Genomic DNA, 23,366 nt, shown 5'->3' on the forward strand with positions numbered 1-23,366 from the left:
AAATGAATTGAAAGGAGATAAATTTTTTATGAGAGAGGACTTGAAAGTATTGTTAAAGGTAGCAAAAGAAAAGAGTGACAGAGCGAAGAATGGTGAGTCTGTTACTGCGATATGACAGAGAGGAGTTTAGAAGGAGGGCCATAATCACAAATGACATTATGCGCAGGTTATGCAGACGGTGTGGTGTGGAATGAGTTTGATGGGCGAAAGGATTTATACAAGATGGATGGCCTGCATTTGAATGGATTTGGTGTGTGGAGACTGTAAAACGTGTTGCTGAATGAAGTGAAAATGGATGTGCAGAACTAGGGAAACTAGAACTACCAAGGAGGGGGGGGGGGGTATGCAGACATCAGTGAGACAGTTGAGTGTAAGAACGTATATAACGTACCCAAGCCAGCACTAAGGACAAAAAATCGGAATGGGATAGTTAGAATAACACATCAAGATAGGGGTGGGACAAAGGGACCACTGCATTTCATCTATACTAATGCCAGAAGTATAAGGAACAAGAAGGAAGAATTTTTGGCCTTGATTGGCTCTTCCTGGCCACAGGTTATTAGTGAAACATGGCTGACGGAAGATGATATAGTTGGTGGGATAGAATGTGTAGGTTATAGAGTGTTCAGGAGGGACAGAGAGAATAAAATGGGGGGGGGGGGGGTTTACTGATGATAGCTGATGAACTAAAGGTTCATCAGCTATCATCAGTAGATGAATTGAAATTGTATCGCTGGATAGTGAAAAGAACTCATTTGAGACTATTTGGTGTGAGATGGAGACTGGCAGAACAAAATATACAGTTGGTTGCTGCTATAGACCAGGTGATGGAATAGATGGTGGAGATAGTATGCATAGGGAAATTGATGAAATGAATGGAAGGAGGGTAATTATTATGAGGGATTTCAACTATGGTAACATTGATTGGAAGGAGGAGAAGACACATGTGAGGAAGGAAAAGGATTTTATTCAATTATTAAGGGATAACTATCTGAGACAGCATGTAATTGAAAATACTAGGGGTGTGAGAGTGCTTGACCTGGTAATAGCATCTGAGAATTTGATTGTAATGCATATGACCATGTTGCCACCTATTGGTGAGAGTGATCATAAGCTTGACCTTGGAGGTGGCTAAAGGTGTGGAATTTTCGATTAAGATAGGGTATATGTGGAATTACCGTGCTGGCAAGTATGACAAGCTTAGGCGATTGCTTGGATCAGTGCCATGGCATGTACAACTGCAAGGGCTGGATGTTGATAGAGCATGAGAAGTGGTCAAGGAGCATTTACAGGAGGTTATGGCTGATTGTATACCTAGGGTCCGAATAATAAAACAACTAGGGGTTAAATGGATGAATAACACTATTAAGCTTGAGCTGCAAAAAAAGAAACACCTGTGGAGGGAATTTAAAGAAAGAGGTGATCTGCAGGCACATGAATGGTATAAAGTGCAGGCGAGAAGGGTAACGAGCGTGGTAAGAAAAGCAAAAGCAGATTATGAAAGGAAACTAGCTATGCAAGCAAAAGAGAATCCCAAACAGTTCTTTCAATATGCTGCAAGCAAAAAAAAAACTATACACAGCAAAATGATTTTAAGGAATGACAGTGGTAAGGAGGTCACTGAATCAGTCGATATAGTGGAGTTACTGAGCGAGCACTTTGCAAAAGTATATCATCCAGGTGGAGACATTGAAAAAATAAAGGAACCATTAGTTTATACAGGAAGTGTGATGAATGAAGTGGAGATAAATAGTCTATTACAGAACCTTAATGTGAATACATCTGTGGGATTGGATGGTATATCGGCACGGGTCTTGCGTGAAGCGACTAAAGAATTATCAGTGCCCTTGACCATGTTGTTTAATCTGAGTCTCGGGTCCGGTTTAGTCCCGAAGGTGTGAAAAGAGGGGAAAATAGTTCCACTGCATAAAGGAGGATCCAACACTACGGTTGCAAATTACAGACCAATCAGCATATCAGGAGTCGTCAAAGTCTTGGAGAAAGTAGTCAAGGGAAAAATACAGGAATGATTTGATGAAAAAGAGATACTGTATGGAGAACAGCATGGCTTTGTGAAGGGTAGATCATGCCTCAGTGTTTACATATCACTGTAGATCATGTTTACATATCACTGTAAACCCATTACCCTTATCCAGTTCAGCTGTCACTGAACTGGATAAGGGTAATGGGTTTCCAGTGATACTGCTGGACCTGGCTAAGGCATTTGACAGGATACCACATGGAATTCTAATCTGTAAACTACAACATATGGGAATGGATATAGGGTTGGTGAGATGGATAGGTGGGTGGTTGATGGAGAGATATCAAAGAGTAGTTTATTCCGGAATAGAGTCCAAAAGACGGCCTGTGACTAGTGGTGTGCTGCAGGGTTCTGTTCTTGGACCACTGCTGCGTAATTTGTTCATTAACGATATAGGGAAGGAACTAAGAGGAACAGTTAATTTGTTCGCTGATAATGCAAAGTTCGGTAGGGCAATAGTGAATGCAGAAGATGACAAAATCTTGCAGGACAACTTGGATAGATTGAAGTTCTGGGCTAAGGAGAATGGATGTCAATTTAATGTGACAAAATATAAGGTTATGCGTTTTGGGGTGAAAAGATTGGCAGCAGTATACCACATTGGTGGAACTGTACTCCAAGAGATTGATGAGGCCAGGGACTTGGGAGTGTTGGTGGATAATGAGTTAAAGTTTAGGGGTCACATTGCAAAAGTAGTTAAATCAGCTCATCAACTCACTTGGTTGTTGAAAAATACCTTGACGAGCAGAGACAAGCAAGTTATTGTACCTCTGTATCGAGCCTTGATAAGACCTCATCTCAACTACTGTGCCCAGATTTGGTCACCTAGGTTCCTTCTTGATGGGGAGGAGGTGGAGAGAATCCAGAGGCGAGTGACTAAGATGACAGCACGTTTATGGAATGAACTATATGAGAACAGGTTGAAGATTTGTGGGTTGCAGAAATTAGTTGATAGGTGGAAAAGGGGAGATATGATTGAAACATTCAAATTGCTAAAGGGTTTCTACAGGATTAATTCAGAGGATATTTTTCAGATCTGGGCTGGTGGTGGGAGAACTAGGGGACACCTATGGAAGCTGGGCAAGAGTGTGGTTAGCAGGAATGTTAGAGCTGGGTTCTTTACTTTTAGAGTGGTAAATGAGTGGAATAAGCTGCCAGAGTCTGTTGTGGGTGCTATGACAGTGAGTGAGTTCAAGGCAAGGTATGATAGAAACTGTGAGAATGTCGTATAGTTGTGTGGACATGATGTTTAGGGCCTCTCTCGATGAGTTTAAGGACTCTCTGGAGTCGCCCTTAATAACAGTAATAATCTCCTTTTACAGCACTCTTTCCTCCATTTCTAAGCTTCTTCAACAACCACCACATTCTAGATATTTATTTTCTATGTTCTTGCCAAAGTCCTCCCATGACGTTTGTTTAGTTTTCTTACATTTGTCTCTGTATTCTCTAAGAGCACAAGCTGACTTATTTGCCAGGAACTTTTGATATGCTTTCTTCCTTTCTTTCACTGCCAATTTAACTTCCTGTGTCCACCATGTGGTTCTAATTTTTCTAACCTTGCAGACAACTTCACCACATGCTTCTCTGGCTGAATCAATCAGGATTTTCTTCAAGGCTTGCCAATGAATCTCCAAGGTTTGGTTCCTGTTCTCAAACGCTTGCATTTTTTCTTCAATTATCTTTGTATATTTTAGTCTACAGTTCACATCTGAGAGATTCCCAACTTTTATTCTCTTTAAAACTTTCTTACATGTTATTCATTTCAATATGAAATTCAATTTTATCTGGCTCAAGACTAAATATAGTGATCACTTCCAATTTCAAATCCTCTGTATACAATCTGGTGTCCTGCACATGGAGAAAACATCACTATTAACAATAACATAGTCAATGAGAGACTTTTCTTATCCATGCCTTCTCTCCATGTGAATTTGTGCACATTTTTATGTTGGAACATGGTGTTATTAATAACCAGTCCATGTCCTGTGCAGAAAACCAACAGGTATTTGCTATTATTATTAGCTTTGCTCTTTTCTCCAAATTTTCCCAAAATATTTTTGTATGTCTGACAATCATTTCCTACTCTGCTATTTAGATCCCCAATAAGGACCAACTTTTCCTTTTTCACTGTGTCAGTTGCTTTCTCTAACGCCTCAAAAAATTCCTCCACTTCTATCTAAGTAGAACCTTTTGTGGAACTATAGACACAAATAAGTCTCATTATCCAGTTCCCCATTCTCATATTTTCCCACATCACTCTACTTGAGACTGACTGCCATTCAAGAAGATTAGCCTTGTATTTAGTGTTGAAAACTATGTTTAATGTGGAATACTATGGCTACTCCTTTTCCTTGATTTTCATTGCCTGAATATAACATTTTGTATTTATTGCTCAGAAAGTTCTCACCTGTTTTTGTCTTTTTTGTTTCAGTCATCCCTATTATGCCAATCTGTCTAATTTCTCAGCTAGATTCATTTCTTTGCCATTCAGGCTTCTTATGTTGATAGTACCGATCTGTAACTCTGGTGATGTTGAATTGGGGAGTTGTTCTAGTAGCTGACTTTTCGCTGTTCACTCTGGTTCCCCTGGCAACTCCGTAGCCGGCATGAAATTTTGTCATGTTGTACCATCATTTTGTATTTTGATTTAAGCCAATAAGAATACAATTTGGTCCGCTAAATCCCTAATTTCTAGCCCATACTCGTTCGTTCAGTATCGAGGTAGATACCCAACAGGGTGCACCACGAGAAGGTGAGGATTGGACATTAGGTCAGAAGCCCTGGTCGGTTCTCCACATTCCTTTAAAGGTTATGTGGAGCTCAGAGGATAGGACAAATAATCATTATTAAATAATCTATAATAGTACTGTGCCTAGTGAGATGGCTATGACTTTAAAGCAGCCAAGTGAGTGAGTTTGTTGAAATAGTGCTTTTGTAATAGCCAACTTTATTGCAAATTGCAGGTCATTTGACAGGATACTACAGTCACCCCTATTATGTCGATCTGGTACTTATCTAATTCCTCAGCTAGCTCCATTTCTTTGCCATTCAGGCTTCTTATGTTGATAGTACCAATCTTTAACTCTGGTGATGTTGAGTTGGGGGTGTGCTTTCAGATTTATTCCAGTAGCTGACTTTTCGCTGTTTGCTCTGGTTCCCTGGCGAAAACAACGGGGGCCTTGTTTAACCGGGCGACGCCCCAGCTGGCATGAAATTTTGTCATGTTGTACCATCAATTTTTAAAATTGTTTAAGCCAATAAGAATACAATTTGGTCGGCTAAATTCCAAATTGCCAGCCCATCCTTGTTCATTCAGTATCTAGGTAGATACTCAACAGGGTGCACCACGAGAAGGTGAGGATTGGACATTAGGTGAGAAGCCCTGGTCGGTTCTCTGCATTCCTTTAAAGGCTATGTGGAGGCCTCCTCTCAGTTATACAGCTTTGATAGTAGTTATTATGCTTATTTATATAACTACACCATCGGACTATTGTGCACAGGTTGATTTGTTGGGTTTCTTCAATGGATGCAGAGGCAAGTGACTTGGTTGACTGTTTGTAATTATAACTGAAATAACCAAGGATGTCTGTCAATAGCATGTACTTGAGAGACCAAAATGGTGACTAGTCAGTGGAGAAACTAAAGGTTCATGGGTTACAGTTCAGCACAAAAGGCAGGAGAGAGGGGGAGAAACATATAAGCAATTAAAGTGATTTTAAAGAGTATACACTGAAGAAAATGACAGGCCAAGGGAATGGTAAATCAGTGGGATGGGTTGCCATAATCATGAGTGCTCTGTAGAAGATTAAGCTTAAGGAGAGGTGTTACTGATAAGGGTAAGAGTGTATGAATAATGGCAGTGTAGATCTACAGTAATGATAACAATAGACATGGAATTTGTTATAGTGGATAATTTGCCATACTGAATTTCATCAAGCATGGCAGTGAGCCTATTAGGCTTGGATGACAACTGTTTTTAAGTTTGTTACAGTGAACAAATTTGTTATATGCAGTGTTTGCTATAGTGAGAATAGACTATAAGAATCCTTAAAATAGAAATTACTTACCATTTTTCTTTCTCTTCTTTTTTATTTTATTAAATGTTTTCTTCCTTTCTTTATTGAGCTGAAGATTATAGAGACTTGCTGGGCCTTTATCTGTTTCTAATAAAGTAGTGTTCTTGTTTGGTGGGTCAATAGTAACAGTCATTCTAACTGGTGGCTGAAATAAAGTATATTTTAAATAAGAAAATGAATAATTGAAGAGTTTTCATGTAATTTGTATATACAGTCAGGTCTCTTTTTATGCGGTAGATACATTCCACAGAAAACAGCATATAAAAAATCGCAGAAAAAAAAAAAAAACTAACTTACGTTGAAAAATTAAGGATACGTTCCATACTTTTCTAAAACCGAAGCAATGAATTAAAATAAACCTAAAATCGCATAAAAAAGTTTATAAAAATTCAGGAAAATAAGAATGCCTAAGTTTGTTTTAAAGCTTTATTCATTTAATTTTATTGAAAAGTAACATTTTTTTTTTTTTTTTTTTTTTTTTTTTACATTTTGTCATCAGAATTATCATCGCTAGACAATATTCGGCAACATTTGCAACCTGGTGCAAAATCACTTTCATCACCAGAAGAGATAGTCAGCGCATCAGATCTGTATGGTAAAGTCAATGGTTCTTCACAAACAGAATTAGCTTCACCCTCGTTCTGTGCCGATTTTTTGATTTTTTTCATCTGACAATGTAATCAGTAATTAAACTTTGCGATGATGATTTTACTAATTTTTTATACAGCTCCCAATATCTAGACATGCAGTTCTTCAGCTCACGTTGGAATTTAAAGGCTCGTTCAGAATTTGTGTCATTAACAAGAAAATGATTTTCCAATTCATTGCACAGTTCAAGACTTTCTCGAATTATATTTGCAGTGAGGGGGACAGGTTTTTCTTCTGCTTCGGTATCCTTTTCTGGATCTTCGACAATATCTAAAGTTAATTGATATCCAATAATATCATCATCACTTAAGGCATTATCCACAAGCAATTCGTCTACATCATTCTTGCTAAATATATCAAAACCTGCTCCACCAATTTCCTGTGCCAAAGTAATGATTTCAGCTGTTAATGTAGATGTTTGCAACATATCCAGACGAAGCTGCTTTCCAGCAGGCATTTAAAGTTTGTGGTCTTTTTTCAGCGATAGTAGATGCAACATGATTTAAGCAGTCCAAAATAGAAAATCTTTTCCAAACGTCAGTTACTATTAATGATTCATTTTCTAGTTTATCCAATATAAATTGAAAAGTGTGCTTAACGTAATATTTTTTTAAAAGTAGCAATTATGCCTTGATCTAATGGCTGAATAATGCTTGTTGTATTGGGTGGAAAAAACACTACCTGCACATTTGGATGTTCTAAATGCAGTTGACTTGGTGCATTGTCAATAATTAATAAAACTTTAAAATCAAGAGCTTTTTGCTTCATATATGTTTCCACTTCTGGTACAAAGCAATTATTGAACCATTCAGTAAAGACAATAGTTGTTACCCAGGCCTTTGTATTAGCAATCCAACGTACCAGCAGCTGTTTTAGATCTTTGTCTTTTAGAGCACGTGGTCTTAGAGATTGATTTACTAGGAGGGGTTTCAACATTTGATTTCCTGATGCATTGCTACAAAGTAACAATGTTACTCGATCTTTGCTTGCTTTAAACCCACTTGCTTTTTTCTCAGACTTTGTGATGTAAGTTCGACTAGGTGTTTTCTTCCAAAACAATCCTGTTTCTTCAGTGTTAAACACTTGATCAAGACAATATCCACCATCTTCAATAATTCTGGCTAACTTCTCTTGAAAATTTTTGGCTGCTTCTTCATCTGCTGCTGCAACCTCTCCTGTTATCTTCATGTTATGAAGTGAATTCTTTTTTAAAAATCCGGTTAACCATTCTCAGCTAGCTGAAAATTGTTTATCAGCCTGGGAAGCGGAAGTAGACGGCTCTAATTGCTTCATCTGTTCATAAAACCAAATTGTTTTATGAACAGATGAAATTGTTTAATTAAATAACCACTTAAAGCAATTCTTCTTTGAGTTAATTCTTCAATCCAAATTACGAGAGCTTGTTCCGTTTTTTCTAATAAAACATCTCTCGAGTATGATGGTAATTTGGCACAATTAATTTTGTTCCAGAAATGACAGATTTTCTTAATGCGACTTCATTGTTTTAGGCGAATCTTAGTAGATTCGCCTAAATTAAAATGTTTACCAATTGCCGTAGATCCTTCTCCTTTTGCTAAGCGATCTAAAATTGCAATTTTCATTTCCAAAGAAATTGCTTTTCTTTGGTGCTTTTTTCCTCCACTGGGCCAAATTAAATCTTTAAAATAAAAATTAGCAAAATTTAGATTTTCGATAATGAAAAGACAAACACTTACTCACATGCAAAATTAAACTTCACGGACACTCACTGCTTACACGTTACTCACATTATGCCAGAATGTGCTGCAACACACTGTTCATTATGTACAACGACACATAAGTTTTGAAGTTAAGCACTGCATAACCTCAAAATTTATGTACCATTGTAAAGAGACCCGAGCGTATATCTTTCATCCTTAAAATATTCTAGAAGAATCTATTTTCAAAAGTTAATTTTCCACTTTTAAGTAGGAAGGTCTTTTAAAATCAAGTGGAGAAGAATAGATAGATTCTTTTCATTCCATTTTGAGAATGGTTATGCATTATGTAGCAATCCATCTCTCATTTATCATAATTTTTGGCAAAGTAAATTGATTCTCAGAAACCAAATTTTTCCTAGGATAGATTAAATTATGTATCTAGGCATATATTTCATAAATGTGCAATATTATTATTATTATTGAGAGACCGTCAGGGACTCATCAAGGCAGACCACATATTACACTTACTGACTATCATACTTGTTCTTGAATTCATTCACACTACTTGCACTCACAAATTTCAATGGCAATCCATTACAATTATGCACCACTCTGAGAGAAAAAATTTAGACACGGGAAACTAGGTCATCATCAACAAATTCTTCAAATTCAGAAAATGCAATGAAGTGTTCTGAGGATGGTTCCACTAGATGCATAACTTATAGAAGACCATCTTCACAAAATGACATGACAGCAGGAGTGAGCTGCTTTAAAAATTTCCAGCTTAATCTGCAAAGATTTCCTTTTCTGTATAAATTTCTCCATGGCAAACAATTGCAATCATCCTTCTACTTTGCTACATTTCTTCATGCTGTTATCCATTTCCTCAAACATGAAATGTCTCATCAACAGGCAAATGCCTCTGCCAATTTTGTTGGTGGTGCTTGGTGAAGAACAAGCTGGATTCAGGCCAAATATAGGCTGCCAGGATCAGATCTTCACTTTACGACAAATAGTCGAGAAAGCATGGGAATATAACAAACATCTGTATTTCAGTTTTGTCGATTTGGAAAAGGCATATGACAAGGTACCAAGAGAGAAGCTATTCAATACACTGCAGTTATATGGTGTCAAAGGGGCATTATATCAAGCAATACTTAGTCTTTATTTGAGTTGTAAGTCAGCAGTTAGAATTGAAGGAAGTACAGGAAGATGGTTTAATGTTAAATCTGGTGTGAGCCAAGGATGTACATTATCCCCTCTGTTATTCATTATCTATATGGATCACATTATGAAGAAAAGTGGTATTAATCGTGATATCAAAATTGGAGATGTTAATGTCAGCTCTTTGCTTTATGCAGATTATATTATACTTCTAAATAAATCCGCTACAAGTCTGCAAGATTCTCTGACTAAATTGAATAGCTGTTGTAATAGATATGGTATGAAGGTCAGCAATAAAAAGACAAAGACAATTAAAATAGGCAGAATCATTGAAATTGTCAACTGTCTTGTGAATGGAGAACCTGTGGAACAAGTAAAACATTTCAGCTACTTAGGCACGATTTTTACTGAGGATGGTAAATTAAATATAGAAATAGACAACAGAATCAGCAAAGCTGGTATGGTGGGAAGTCAATTGAATAAATTCATATGGAATAAGAGAGAAATTAGTCAGAACACTAAATTAGCTGTATACAAGACAGTGTTCAAACCAGTTTTAACTTATGGATCTGAGAGCTGGGTCAGAAGTAAAATACTTGACCAAAGACTGCAGATATGAGAGTCCTGAGAAAGATTATAGGTGTGAACAGATGGCATCAATGGCAATATCATATTAAAAACGAGGATATTAGGAAAGAACTTGACATTGTCAACATCCAGTAATGTGTTAGCAGAGCTAATCTCAGGTGGTATGGTCACTTAAACAGAATGGGCGAAGAAAGATTAGCAAAACAAGTGTTCTCTGCCAGGTTGGCAGCAATATGACCCAGAGGTAGACTAAGATATAGGTGGATTGATACGGTACAAAGTGCCTTAGACGATAGAAATATAAGATCTGATAATGTTGGAGTCTTAACAAGTAACAGACTGGTTTGGAGGAAAATTGTAGATAGGAAATTAATAATGATGTAATTTTTTTCATGTAGTACTATCATATCCTGTGCACCCCTTGAGGGTACACGGCAGGAATTTGATGATGATGATGAGATTATTCAAGGAATCATCAGCAGCTCTAAAAAACGTTCCAAACCTCAAGAAATTTGGGTGCATGAAACTACCCAATTTGGGAGACTTACATTATGAGAACTTCAGCCAAACGGCCAAGACAACCAAATTAGCCCGCCAAGAGGGCACCATTTGGACTTTAGGAACAATATTAGTTTCCTGCTTTCTTCCTCATTTGCTTTTGTTAGTGCCTGCGTGCACATACCATATCTTTATGTTCCTGAAGATGGCAACATGACGTTGAAATATAGAAGTTATTCATTAAAGTTGCCTTTAATTAATATACATTATATGTGTTATTAATTCCGTAAGCTAATTACCAGTTATGTATAACCAAAGTATAAGCCTCGCTACTAGAATTACATAATGCAGAGGAAGAGGTTTAATGCTAAACAGGTATATGGCAGAGTTATACACTGTTTTCACTTGTATTTATTATCTATATGGACCACATTAACTTTATTATGTAATACTATCATATTATCCTGTACATTCCCTAGAGGGAACATATTAAGACTAATGAAGAACAATGATATTAAGAAAAGTGATATGAAACATATCTGAACAGAAAAAATTAAGCTCAGTTCTTTATGTAGTGTACTAAATACTTTATCTAAAGTTATGCCAAGTTTTCAAGTGTTTTAGCCAAATTATCAATAATAAAAATAAAAGAGACTAAAACTATTAAATAGGCAGGTAAACAGAAAAAAAAAAAAAAAAAGAACTTTTTTTTTATTTTTTTTTATTTTTTAGTGAATATGGAAATGAATAACAGATTAAGTAATTTTGGTATGGTGGAAAGCCAACTCAATGCATTTATCTGAAATAAAAGAGAAATTCGCAAAGATCCAAGCTGGTGGTACAAAAACAGTATTCAGGCTCCAAAATCAACTAGTTCAGCGTTTCTCAACCTTTCTAAGGCCAAGGACCAGTAAAATGCTGAAAAACATTCTACGGACCACTAAGTTACAGAGCCATAGCTGGGGGAGGGGGGAACGTCCACCCCAGTTGGCACTTTTTTTGGCATTTAAGAAATCTTGCCTTACTGTCTATAAAACAGCAACTGAGTGATGAAATAGACTTCGACAATGTCATCAACGATTCAGCGAGCAGAAAAACAAGAAAAATAACATTTTAGAATGTTGAAATTAAAGTTTTACTTCAAAAATAAACATTATCATCAACATCATTTCCAAATTCTTGCCATGTACCCTCAAGGGGATATGATAGTACTACATGAAAAAAATTACATCATTATTAATTTCCTATCTACAATTTTCCTCCAAATCGGTCTGTTACTTGTCAAGACTCCAACATTATCAGATCTTAAAATAGAAATACACTTTTATGAATACAGACCAGTATTTTACAAATAAACATTTATTAAAACCTACCAGTTTCGCCAGCAAACTGTCTGGCTTTTTCAAGGTATTACGGAGATATGAAAGTAAATGCAAATTAAAAGGAACATAAAAAACGTTGTAAACCAAACTAGTATCTATGATTACACGTTTCGCGTGACACAGATGGCTTATTGTTCTTATTCATTATCACGCATGCGTGTTTGTTGTAGACTTGTAATGTGATTACTGGCTAGCTGTAGTTCAGATTGATTGAGAGAGAGGATCAAGTTTTTCCACGAACTGTTGAGAATTATACCCTGATTTCTGTTGAGGTTTCCGCCGGTTATTAGTACTATTGTGGCTTCCTTAAATACACGATGCCTGTAGTCGTCATCGAGATATGGCATGGAGCTGTTTTTGCCAATCTATCGTGTGGTTAGATGTGCAGAAATGATGTGCTAAGCCGGAAGAAATGCTTCTGTTGTGGTTTACATCACCAACATGTTCTTTTTGTCTAATTTCTAAACTTCGTGAAGTTTGTCCAATGTAGGCAAGGCCACAGGAGCAGGGAATGTAATATACTCCTGGATATTTGTAGAACGGAACTTTATCTTTTGGAGATCCTAAAACTTGTCTGATGTTGGTGGTTGGTTTGAAGACCACTCTGATGTTGTTGGCTCTTAGTATTCTTGCTATTTGATAAGAAATTGACTTGATGAAAGGTATCACTACAGTAGAAACGTGCTGACGGTGGGATTCTTCTTGTCTGGGGTTGTCATTGTATAGATATTTTTTGATGATGTTTTGAGGGTATCCATTTTGTGATAATATGTTGGCTATTAGTGAGAGTTCATTCTGTGTATCCTCCTCTTCTGATATAAACTTTTGGGCTCTATGTTTCAACATGTGGATAATACTCAGTTTGTGTGACTTGTGATGGTTTGAAGTATAGTGAAGATATCTTCCAGTATCTGTGGGCTTTCTGTAAATGGATAATTTGACACTGTTAGGTTGTTTTTTTATCAAAATATCTAAAAAATGCAGTTGGTTGTTGTTTTCTACTTCCAGAGTGAATTTTATCTTGCTATGTATTGAGTTGATTTTATCCACAAACGATTTAAGGTTGTCTAAGCTGTCTTGCCATATGATGAATATATCATCCACATATCTCCACCATGTAGATGGTTTCGGAGAGATTGCAGAGAGAATTTCTTTTTCAAGTTTTTCCATGAAAAGGTCTGCACAAGATGGTGATAGTGGGCTTCCCATTGCTAGGCCTTCTAATTGTTGGTATATGGTGTTGTTAACTTTGAAGAAATTAGATTGAAGGCAGTGTCTAAACATCTGTGTGATGTCTAGAGGAAAGAGGTCTTGGATGATGTTTATTACCTCTTCTACTGGAACATTGGTGAAAAGGGATACAACATCTAGGCTGGCTAGCATGTCAGTTGGTGCAATTGTAATGGCTTGGAGTTTATTTACAAAATGTTGACTATTCTTGATATAGGATTCTGATGATCGTATTTTATTATTTAATAAGTTTGCAAGATGTTTTGCCAAAAAGTAGGTTGGTGATGATCTTCCATCAACTATTGGACGGAGAGGTATATCCTGTTTATGTATTTTAGGTGTTCCATATAGTCTTGGGGTGATAGGATGTGAGGATTTTAGTGTTTTCTTCACTTCTTCTGGCCAATTGTTACAATTTCTGATTAGTTGGTTTGTTTCATTATGATTTTTAATTGTGGGGTCTCTGTCTAGGATTTTATAAGTTGAGGTGTCTGATAGTAAATACGTTTAACTTATCATAATAATCTTTAGAGTTGAGGATAACTGTAGAATTTCCTTTATCAGCTTTTGTAATAATGATATCTTTATTTTTCTTCAAGTTGAGAATTGCCTTTCTTTCATAAGGAGACATGTTGAGAACAGGTTGTTTTGCTTTGGCTAGGATTATTGTACTTTTGAATCTAATAGTGTCTGCAACGTTTTTTGGTAGTGGATATAGGCCTTTTTCAATTCCACACATAAAATCCATTTTAGGAATGTTTTTGGGTGTAATCGCGAAATTAAAACCTTTTTTTAGAATATCAGATTCATTTCTTGTGAGGTTATGATTTGACAAATTGAAAATCACTTTGTCATCCGGGAGGTTGTTTTGTGTCCGATATTTTTTCTTGTAGAGTTCGTTGAATTTCCTAATTTGTTTATCCTTATAAAGTTTGAAAGTTTTTTCGTAATTGCGTTGTATCATTTGATCTAGTTGATTCCATATCGTGTATTCTACGTTGTTGGAAATTTTATCATATAACTTGCGGCAATTACTGTCGCTTTTATTAAGTTCGTATAAATATTATAGATAGAAATACACTTTTATATTCATAAAAGTGTATTTCTATCTATAAAAACGACCAAAAATGTATACCTTGAATATTATCAGATCTTATATTTCTATCGTCTAAGGCACTTTGTACCGTATCAATCCACCTATATCTCTGTCTTCCTCTGAGTCGTTTTGCTGCCAACCTGGCAGAAAACACTAATCTTTCTAATCTTTCCTCGTTTTGCTAATCTTTCCTCGCCCATTCTGTTTAAGTGACTATACCACCTGAGATTAGCTCTGCTAACGCATTCCTGGATGCTGACAATGTCAAGTTCTTTCCTAATATCCTCGTTTTTAATATGATATTGCCATTGATGCCATCTGTTCACGCCTATAATCTTTCTCAGGATTCTCATATCTGTGGTATCTAGTCTTTGGTCAAGTGTTTTACTTCTGACCCAGCTCTCAGATCCATAAGTTAAAACTGGTTTGAACACTGTTTTGTATACAGCTAATTTAGTGTTCCGACTAATTTCTCTCTTATTCCATATGAATTTATCAATTGACTTCCTACCATACCAGCTTTGCTGATTCTGTTGTCTATTTCTATATTTAATTTACCATCTTCACTAAAAATCGTGCCTAAATAGCTGAACTGTTTTACTTGTTCCACAGGTTCTCCTTCACAACACAGTTGACATTTTCAATGATTTTGCCTATTTTCATTGTCTTAATAATAAGGGCTCTTCTTAACTCTTTTGATTAACTGAGATTCTACATCACCTGCCATATCATTAATTCTGCGACCAACAGTGTCATTTGAAAGAGGAATCAAATCAACATATTTTAGTAACTTGTTGTCAAACATCATTTTTACCACATCTTGTATAGCTGGAAGTAGCAAATTTTCCCCGATAGAATGAGGTTTCCCTGTTTTCGCTATGCACAACTTAAGAGATAGGATGCTTCCAGTGCCTTGCTATTAATGGAACCCATGGCCAAAACCATATCTTTCCTATGATTTAATGTCCCTAAGTCGCTGAAAAAATTCAATTGGCTTATTTTTCAGATCACAATGTTTAGTTTCTAAATGGAGTTTTGCAGGTTTCACGCACTCGTTCAACAACACTTCATAACATAAAACACATTGAGGTTTCTGTTCACTTTCATCTCCACACTAAGTAAACACAAATTCCAAATATGAACTGTTATATTTCCTACTGTAATTTTTCTTTGAACTGCTTGTTTCTTCTTCTTTAATAGTATAAAATTTACTTGCCGTTACAACACTTGTATCACAATTAGGGTTAGCACCACCTGTTTCATTTGTCCTTCTTTTCAAAGTCCTAGTTCTAAACCACTTTTCCATAATTAAAAAACGTTTCTGAAAAATATATAAATATATAATACTGGGGTTAACTCACAACACACTTTGTCCAAATATCACTTAGCACTTCTCAAGATATACTGAGCCTTGGTTGAAGGAGGGAAACCTTCAATAATAAAAATCAATAAACAACAAGTCATCGGTTGAAATGTGGATAACACATGTTCACTTCAAATCCGACAAAACAGCTGGGGAAGGCAGAAGCAATAAAACTATATTATTGTTCACTTCATCCCTCTTTTATTATTGGCATTCTGCCCTACAAATTCAGTGGCAGAATGACGAATAATAAAAAGTTTGAAGTGAACAACAGTATAGTTTTATTGCTTCTGCCTTTGAACATTCTGACAATATTTGTTTGTTTTTTTTTTAAGTCCCCATTTGATTTCAATAATTTTTACTTATTCAATTTTAATTTGTTTAGATAATTAAAAAATATATATTTATTTAATTAATTTAAGTCTGTCTGTGGACCACCTATGGTCCACAAACCACAGGTTGAGAAAAACTGAACTAGTTGAAAACTGGAGACCACTGATATCAGAGTTATAAGGAAAAATTAGAAGAGTGAAGAGATGGCATAACAGCACCATCAGCTGTTATGCCAAGAGGAACTTAACATTAGTAATATTCAAAACTGTATGGTAGGTCACTTAAACAGAATGAGAGATGCAAGAACAGCAATGACAAGTGTTTGAAGCAGGATAAAAAAAGACCTGGAGGAAGTATGAAATATAGGTGAGTCAGTGCAATTATAATCATTCAGAAGTTCAAAATATAAGAGTTGACCAAATCAATGATGTGATAAATAACAGACTAATTCAGAAGAAAGTTGTTCTCAGAAACAAATTGTGAAATACTGATTGTGCTAGACTCTCAATAAGATCTCATACATCTCCAGAATATGATTATGTTTTATACTATCAAAACTTCAAGATCATTATGATAATTACTTCTGATAGCATTAGAACCAAATGTATATGGTTTACCTTGTATATAATTGCATTTAATCTACGAAAATCCCATAAAAGGTTAATGACCTTTATGTTCATCCACACTGTACCAATATGGATGGGATATTTGGCATAGCAGATAAGCTAAGGTTAGATAATTCAGGAGTCCTATTCTAGATACCAAATAGTTTTCCAGGTCTAATAAGCTTAATCTCACAACTAGTGATGAAAAAGCATCTATTACAAAAATCTATTCACAAATATGTATGCCACAGTGGGAATGGAATCTCTAGGCTATAAAGCAGAGATTCTATTCACTCAGCCAAATGCCATTTAAGCATTTATAATCTTTAAATGGCAACTAAGGTGAGTAGTGACATATCTTTAACATGATGTGATTCAAATATGCAAATGACATTAGTAATATTCAAAACTGTATGGTAGGTCACTTAAACAGAATGAGAGATGCAAGAACAGCAATGACAAGTGTTTGAAGCAGGATAAAAAAAGACCTGGAGGAAGTATGAAATATAGGTGAGTCACTTGTTGGCTATATTATTAGCCAACAAGTATTATATTGGCTAATAATGAGCCAATATGATACTTTAATTTTCTGAAGTATAAAACTCACCTGAGAACTCTCAGTATCCATCTTAGTATCCAGACTGGTAGCCTCAATAAGAATAGCATCACTTGGTAACACAACAGGTAAAGCTAAAAGTATACATAAGATATTAATCACGTTTCCTTTACCGTCTACTGTATTTATATAAAAAATATCCTTTTTTCTCTCCATTTCCTCAAGTTATATTTGATAACAATAAAATTAAAGTTTTATATTATTAGATCTTATATATCCCTGCATACTAAATAAATTGGCAATGCAAAAACTTTTAGCACTATAAACTATAAAAGGTTTACTAAGTAGCGTATTAACAGAAACAAAACGAGCCTCTGTAGCTCATTCAGTATAGACAAAGCCCTTTGGATGGAAAGACCTGGGTTTAATTCCCGTCATGATGTGAGGAACCTTTATGAGGTCTCTTTCGACTGAAGGTGAGTTAGTTGGTCTCATATGGAGGTAGAGTCACCCAAAAACTTTGGTTTTTCTTCCCTCAGAACGGGCAAACCAGTTCATCTACAGCATAAATATATGCTGTAGATGAACTGTTAATCCCTGATTAACATAGATGTTAATCCCTCATTAGGAGGACTCAGCCCATCCTAAGGGATGGGGGAGACCCCATACAAAATAAATAAATAAAATAAACAAAAAAAGGATAATTTAATTAATAAATTCATCAAATTACTATTTCTTGTATACATATTGTATAATCTCTTCATCCTTTTACCCTATTTTTACCTTGCAGTGTCAAGGGTATAATCAAATTACTATATAATAATTTTGCAAGTCAAGCAGTGGACCACTTATAAAATACATCTTTAAGTAGTAGGATGAAAATTAATGTCTAGTGTGAGACAACTTTTCTTACTGAAGGTTGGGGGGGGGGGGAGGATCATCTAACCCTTTATCCCACTCATAATACTAAAGTGTTATAGGCTCATAATTTTTTTTTATGAATGAAATCCCTAAAAATTCAAAAAACAAAAAAATGCAGTTGGTTCTCTCCACAATCTCCCTTAGACCATCTACATGGTGAAGATATGTTGACGATATCTTCATTATATGGCAAGACAGCTTAGAAAACCTAAAATCGTTTGTGGATAAAATCAACTCAATACATAACAAAATAAAATTCACTCTGGAAGTGGAAAACAACAACCAACTGCATTTTTTAGACATCTTGATAAAGAAACAATCAAATAGTGTCAAATTATCTATTTACAGAAAGCCCACAGATACTGGAAGATATCTTCATTATACTTCAAACCATCACATGACACACAAACTGAGCATTATCCACATGTTGAAATATAGGGCCAGAAAGTTTATATCAGAAGAGGTGGATACACAGACTGAACTCTCACTAATAGCCAACACATTATCACAAAATGGATACCCTCAAAACATCAAAAAATATCTATACGGTGACAACCCCCAGACAAGAAGAATCACGCTCCCAGCACATTTCTACTGTAGTGATCCCTTTCATCAAGTCAATTTCTTATCAAATAGCCAGAATACTAAGCGCCTACAACATCAGAATGGTCTTCAAACCAACCACTAGCATCAGACAAGTTTTAGGATCCCCAAAAGATAAGGTGCCTTTCTACAAATATCCAGGAGTATATTACATTCCTTGCTCCTGTGGTCTTGCCTACATCGGACAAACTTCACGGAGTTTAGAAATCAGACAAAAAGAACATGTTGGTGATGTAAACCACAACAGAAGTATCTCTTCTGGCTTATCACATCATTTCTGTACATCTAACCACACGATAGAGTGGCAAAACAGCTCCATGCCATATCTGGATGACGACTATAGACATCGTTTATTCAAGGAAGCCACAATAGTGTTAATAACCAGTGGAAACCTCAACAGAAATCAGGGTGCAATCCTAAACAGTTAGTGGAAAAACCTGATCCTCTCTCTCTGTAAATCAATCTGAACTACAGCTAGCCAGTAATCACATTACACGTTTACAAAAAACACACATGCGTGATAATGAATAAGAACAATAAGTCCTCTCTGTCACGCGACGTGTAACAGAGAGGACTAGTTACTACTTAGCTACTAGTTGGTTTACAACGTTTTTTATGTTCCTTTCAATTTGCATTTACTAGTTTTCATGTCTCAGTAAACGCCTTGAAAAAGCCAGACAGTTTGCTGGCGAAACTGGTAGGCTCTAATGTAATTTTGTTTTTCGTAAATGGTCGGTAATTAATAAATAAGTTTGTATTTGAATTATATAAATGACCAAATATGTTTAGTTCAAATCATAGGATGTAAGATTAAGTGCTAGAAATATCATTTATAGCAATTTCATCTATTACAATTTCAGTATTAACTATGTAAATTTAACTCTCATAATTTAACTTCACACTGACACACTAAAGTTGGTTTAGGCAACAGAAATAAATAATATTTGTGATTTGCTACCAACAGGCTTTGGATATGACTCAGTTGTTTGTCACAGAGTCTTTAATTATGGATGATTTTCATTTCCCAGTCAAAAACTGTCACTATATTGTTCAATGAGGACTTAAAGCAGTTTAAAAACCATGTTGTCTCCATTGCAGAAAGAAATGAAGAAACAATTAGAACATTCAATGTTACACTATCAACAATTATGTATTGCTGCTGATTTGTTCAGTACTGTCTGGCATCTTAATAAAGACTTCACCAAATCTATGTAGTGAAATATGTTGGAAATTGCATTTCTACCAAATGCATGACAATAAATCTTCTTATTCTAAGTTATTCCATGACACTATACTTCAAAATTAGGTGATTTTACTTAATTAATACAACTGTATATGCTAAGTAAAGTAACCAACACCATAGTAAGCATCCTATGACAAACTATCTTGCAGCAAGTCCTGGCCAAAGTTCTATGGATACAATGCCTTATATAGTTAATAAATCATGTGTTTGGTACATGATTTGGTAACTATATAAAATATATGAATAATACAGACTCATTTCACTATGTATATGTGTGGTTACATTAAAGCCTGATCAGCTCCTGGACTGTACTTTGATTTATTCTCACTCTGTGGAAGGGTAGGACTGGGGCTATCCCCATATACTGCAGCAAAGTACAAGACCTCCTTCCATAACATTGCCATTTCAATATGGAGGGAGCCTGAGATCAAGAAAGTGATTATGGCTGCTGTTTACCAAATATCTTCAACTTCTCTGCAGTTGAAAAATGAAATACTGAACTTGACTTCAACCATGAGACCAGTACCTCATGTAGGCATGTTACTATTTCCTTAACCAAAATACGAACTGTCAATGAAAACAACATCTACCAGTGGACCTGAAAATGCAACACCAAGTGTGAAATGGATATGGATTTTCTGCTATTTGTGAGATTATATTTGATAGCCGACAAAGAAGAGAATTGAATGATTTCTTGAGATATCTAAATCGCACCAAAACAAAGATGAAATAAATATCAATGTCGTGTTTTGGTAAGACAAGATTCCAACCAGATTACAGATAAATCTCATTATACATGATTTTGTTATCTGCATTTTCACATATATGGGATTTTATTATTGCAGTACATAAGGACTATCACTGTTTCCTCTATAAGGGACAGAAGATTCTACGCATGTGCCTTGTTTTCTGCCTCCCCCTTCTGCTGTGCTCAGTGTTCATTTTGTGTCCTTATTGGTCTATGCAGTATTTGTCTTTATCTGTAAATAACTCTGTGCCTTTGAGCAAGATGCCTGGCAAGAGAAAACAAATGAAATTAAGAATGAAATGAAGAATGTGAATAGAGAACAAGTGAAAAAAATGTCCTAGGAACTCCAATTCTTCAGAAGTAAAGTTGGAAGTTCTGAATGAGTATGATAGAGGCAAACGTAGCTTTGACATTCAAAGCACCATGGGACTGACTGATTAATTCTTCAGTGATAATGGCTGATACAATTTGGAGAGTGCTCAGTCATCCATGATTAGTAACAAATCTCAATGTCATGCAATTAAGAAATGGAAAGAATGCAGACAATATGGGTTGTGCACATGGGTTCAGCTTCATGTAACTTAGCCAGCACTTCTAAATAATAATGTTGGTTCATGGTTTGTCCTTCTTTAATGAATTTGAAATGCATTACACCCTTCCAACTGAAAAAACATACAAGCACTATCATGACCTGCGATTGACACCCATTCTTTTTTCAGTCTTGGTGAAGATGTTTACCATTGCATGAATTGGTGTTTTGTTTCAGGGTTGTACTGAAAGCAACAGATTTCATCACCAGTAATAACTATCAAAAACAACTATGAAGAAAGATAAAAATAAACAGGGGTGCTTAAAGGTCAAAGCTATGTAACTGAGAGGAGACCTCCACATAGCCTTTAAAGGAATGCAGAGAACCGACCAGGGCTTCTGACTTAATGTCCAATCCTAACCTTCTCGTGGTACACCCTGTTGGGTATCCACCTGGATACTGAATGAACGAGGATGGACTGGCAATTTGGGATTTAGCCAAACAAATTGTATTCTTATTGGTTTAAACCAATATACAAAATGATGGTACAACATGACAAAATTTCATGCCGACTGGAGCGTCGCCTGTTTAAATAAGGCCCTCCCGTTGTTTTTGCCACAGAACCAGGGCAAACAGCGAAAAGTCAGCTGCTGGAACAAATCTGAAGGCACACCCCAACTCAATATCACCAGAGTTAAAGATCGGTACTATCAACATAAGAAGCCTGAATGGCAAAGAAATGGAGCTAGCTGAGGAATTAGATAAGTACCAGATAGACATAATAGGGGTGACTGAAACAAAAAAGACAAACACTGGTGAGATCTTTTTGAGCAATAAATACAAAATTTTATTTTCTGGCAATGACAACTGTTAGATCTTGAATGGGGGAATCTTTCAACAAAAGAGTCACTCATACAGGATCTAACAGGAAGCACAACATTAAATGAGAACATACTTGTGCTATTAGCAGTCAAGCTCATTTATCAGAAAACATGTCATGTTTAACATACAAAGTGTAAAATAGAAAACGAGATAATAAGTCTGAGATTTATTGGAAGGAGGGTAATTATTATGGGTGATTTCAACTATGGTAACATTGATTGGAAGGAGGAGAGGACACATGGGAGGAAGGAATTGGATTTTATGTGATTATTAAGGGATAATTATTTGCGACAGCATGTAATGGAAAATACTAGGGGTCAGAGAGTACTTGACCTAGAGAATTTGGCTGTAATGAATATGACCACGTTGCCACCAATTGGTGAGAGTGATCATAAGGTCTTGACTTGGGAGGTGACTAAAGGTGTGGAATTTACAATTAAGACAGGGTACATGTGGAATTATCGGGCTGGTAAGTATGACAAGCTTGGGAGTTTAATTGGTTCAGTGCCATGGCATGTAAAACTGCAAGGGCTAGATGATAGTGCATGGGAGGCAGTTAGGAAGTGTTTGCATGAGGCAATGGCTGACTGTATACCTAGAGTCCGAATAATAAATCAAGTAGGGGTTAATGGATGAATAACACCATTAAGCTTGAGCTGCAAAAAAAGAAACAACTATGGAGGGAATTTAAGGAGAAAGGTGACCGGCACGCACATGAATGGTATAAAAGGCCAGAAGGGTAACGAGTGTGGTAAGAAAAGCAAAAATGGATTATGAAAGAACATTAGCCATGCAGGCTAAAGAGAATCCCAAACAATTTTTTCGATATGTTGCAAGTAAAAGAAAAAATGTATACTGCAGAATGATTTTAAAGAATGCCGATGGTAGGGAAGTAACCAAATCAGTTGATATAGTTGAATTACTGAACGAGCACTTTGCAAGAATATATCATCCAGGTGGTGACATTGCAGGAATGAATGAACCAATAGATTATATGGGAATTGTGGTGAATGAAGTGGAGGTGAGTAGTCTATTGCAAAACCTCAATGTCAATACATCTATGGGATTGGATGGTATACCGGTTCGTGTCATACAAGAAGCGGCTAAAGAATTGTCAGTGCCCTTGACCATTTTGTTTAATTTGAGTCTCGGGTCCGGGTTAGTCCAGAGGAAGCGGAAAG

The 23,366-nt window shown here is 36.0% G+C and overlaps 1 protein-coding gene across 1 annotated transcript in view; it reads right to left on the bottom strand.

Annotated features, from left to right (window-relative positions):
- Window positions 1-23,366, bottom strand: part of Ns1 (Nucleostemin 1) — a 231,282-nt gene that overhangs the window by 24,081 nt on the left and 183,835 nt on the right. The window contains exons 13-14 of the mRNA XM_090396775.1: window positions 17,311-17,393; window positions 6,109-6,262 (exon numbers count right to left, since the gene is read on the bottom strand). Coding sequence (XP_090252901.1) covers window positions 6,109-6,262; window positions 17,311-17,393 — 237 coding nt within the window. The remainder of the gene's footprint in view (window positions 1-6,108; window positions 6,263-17,310; window positions 17,394-23,366) is intronic.

The sequence above is a fragment of the Typopeltis vanoorti genome, chromosome 1 (genome assembly GCF_054136105.1).
Source record: "Typopeltis vanoorti isolate ZY-2024b chromosome 1, IOZ_Tvanoo_1.0, whole genome shotgun sequence".
Classification (NCBI taxonomy): domain Eukaryota; kingdom Metazoa; phylum Arthropoda; class Arachnida; order Uropygi; family Thelyphonidae; genus Typopeltis; species Typopeltis vanoorti.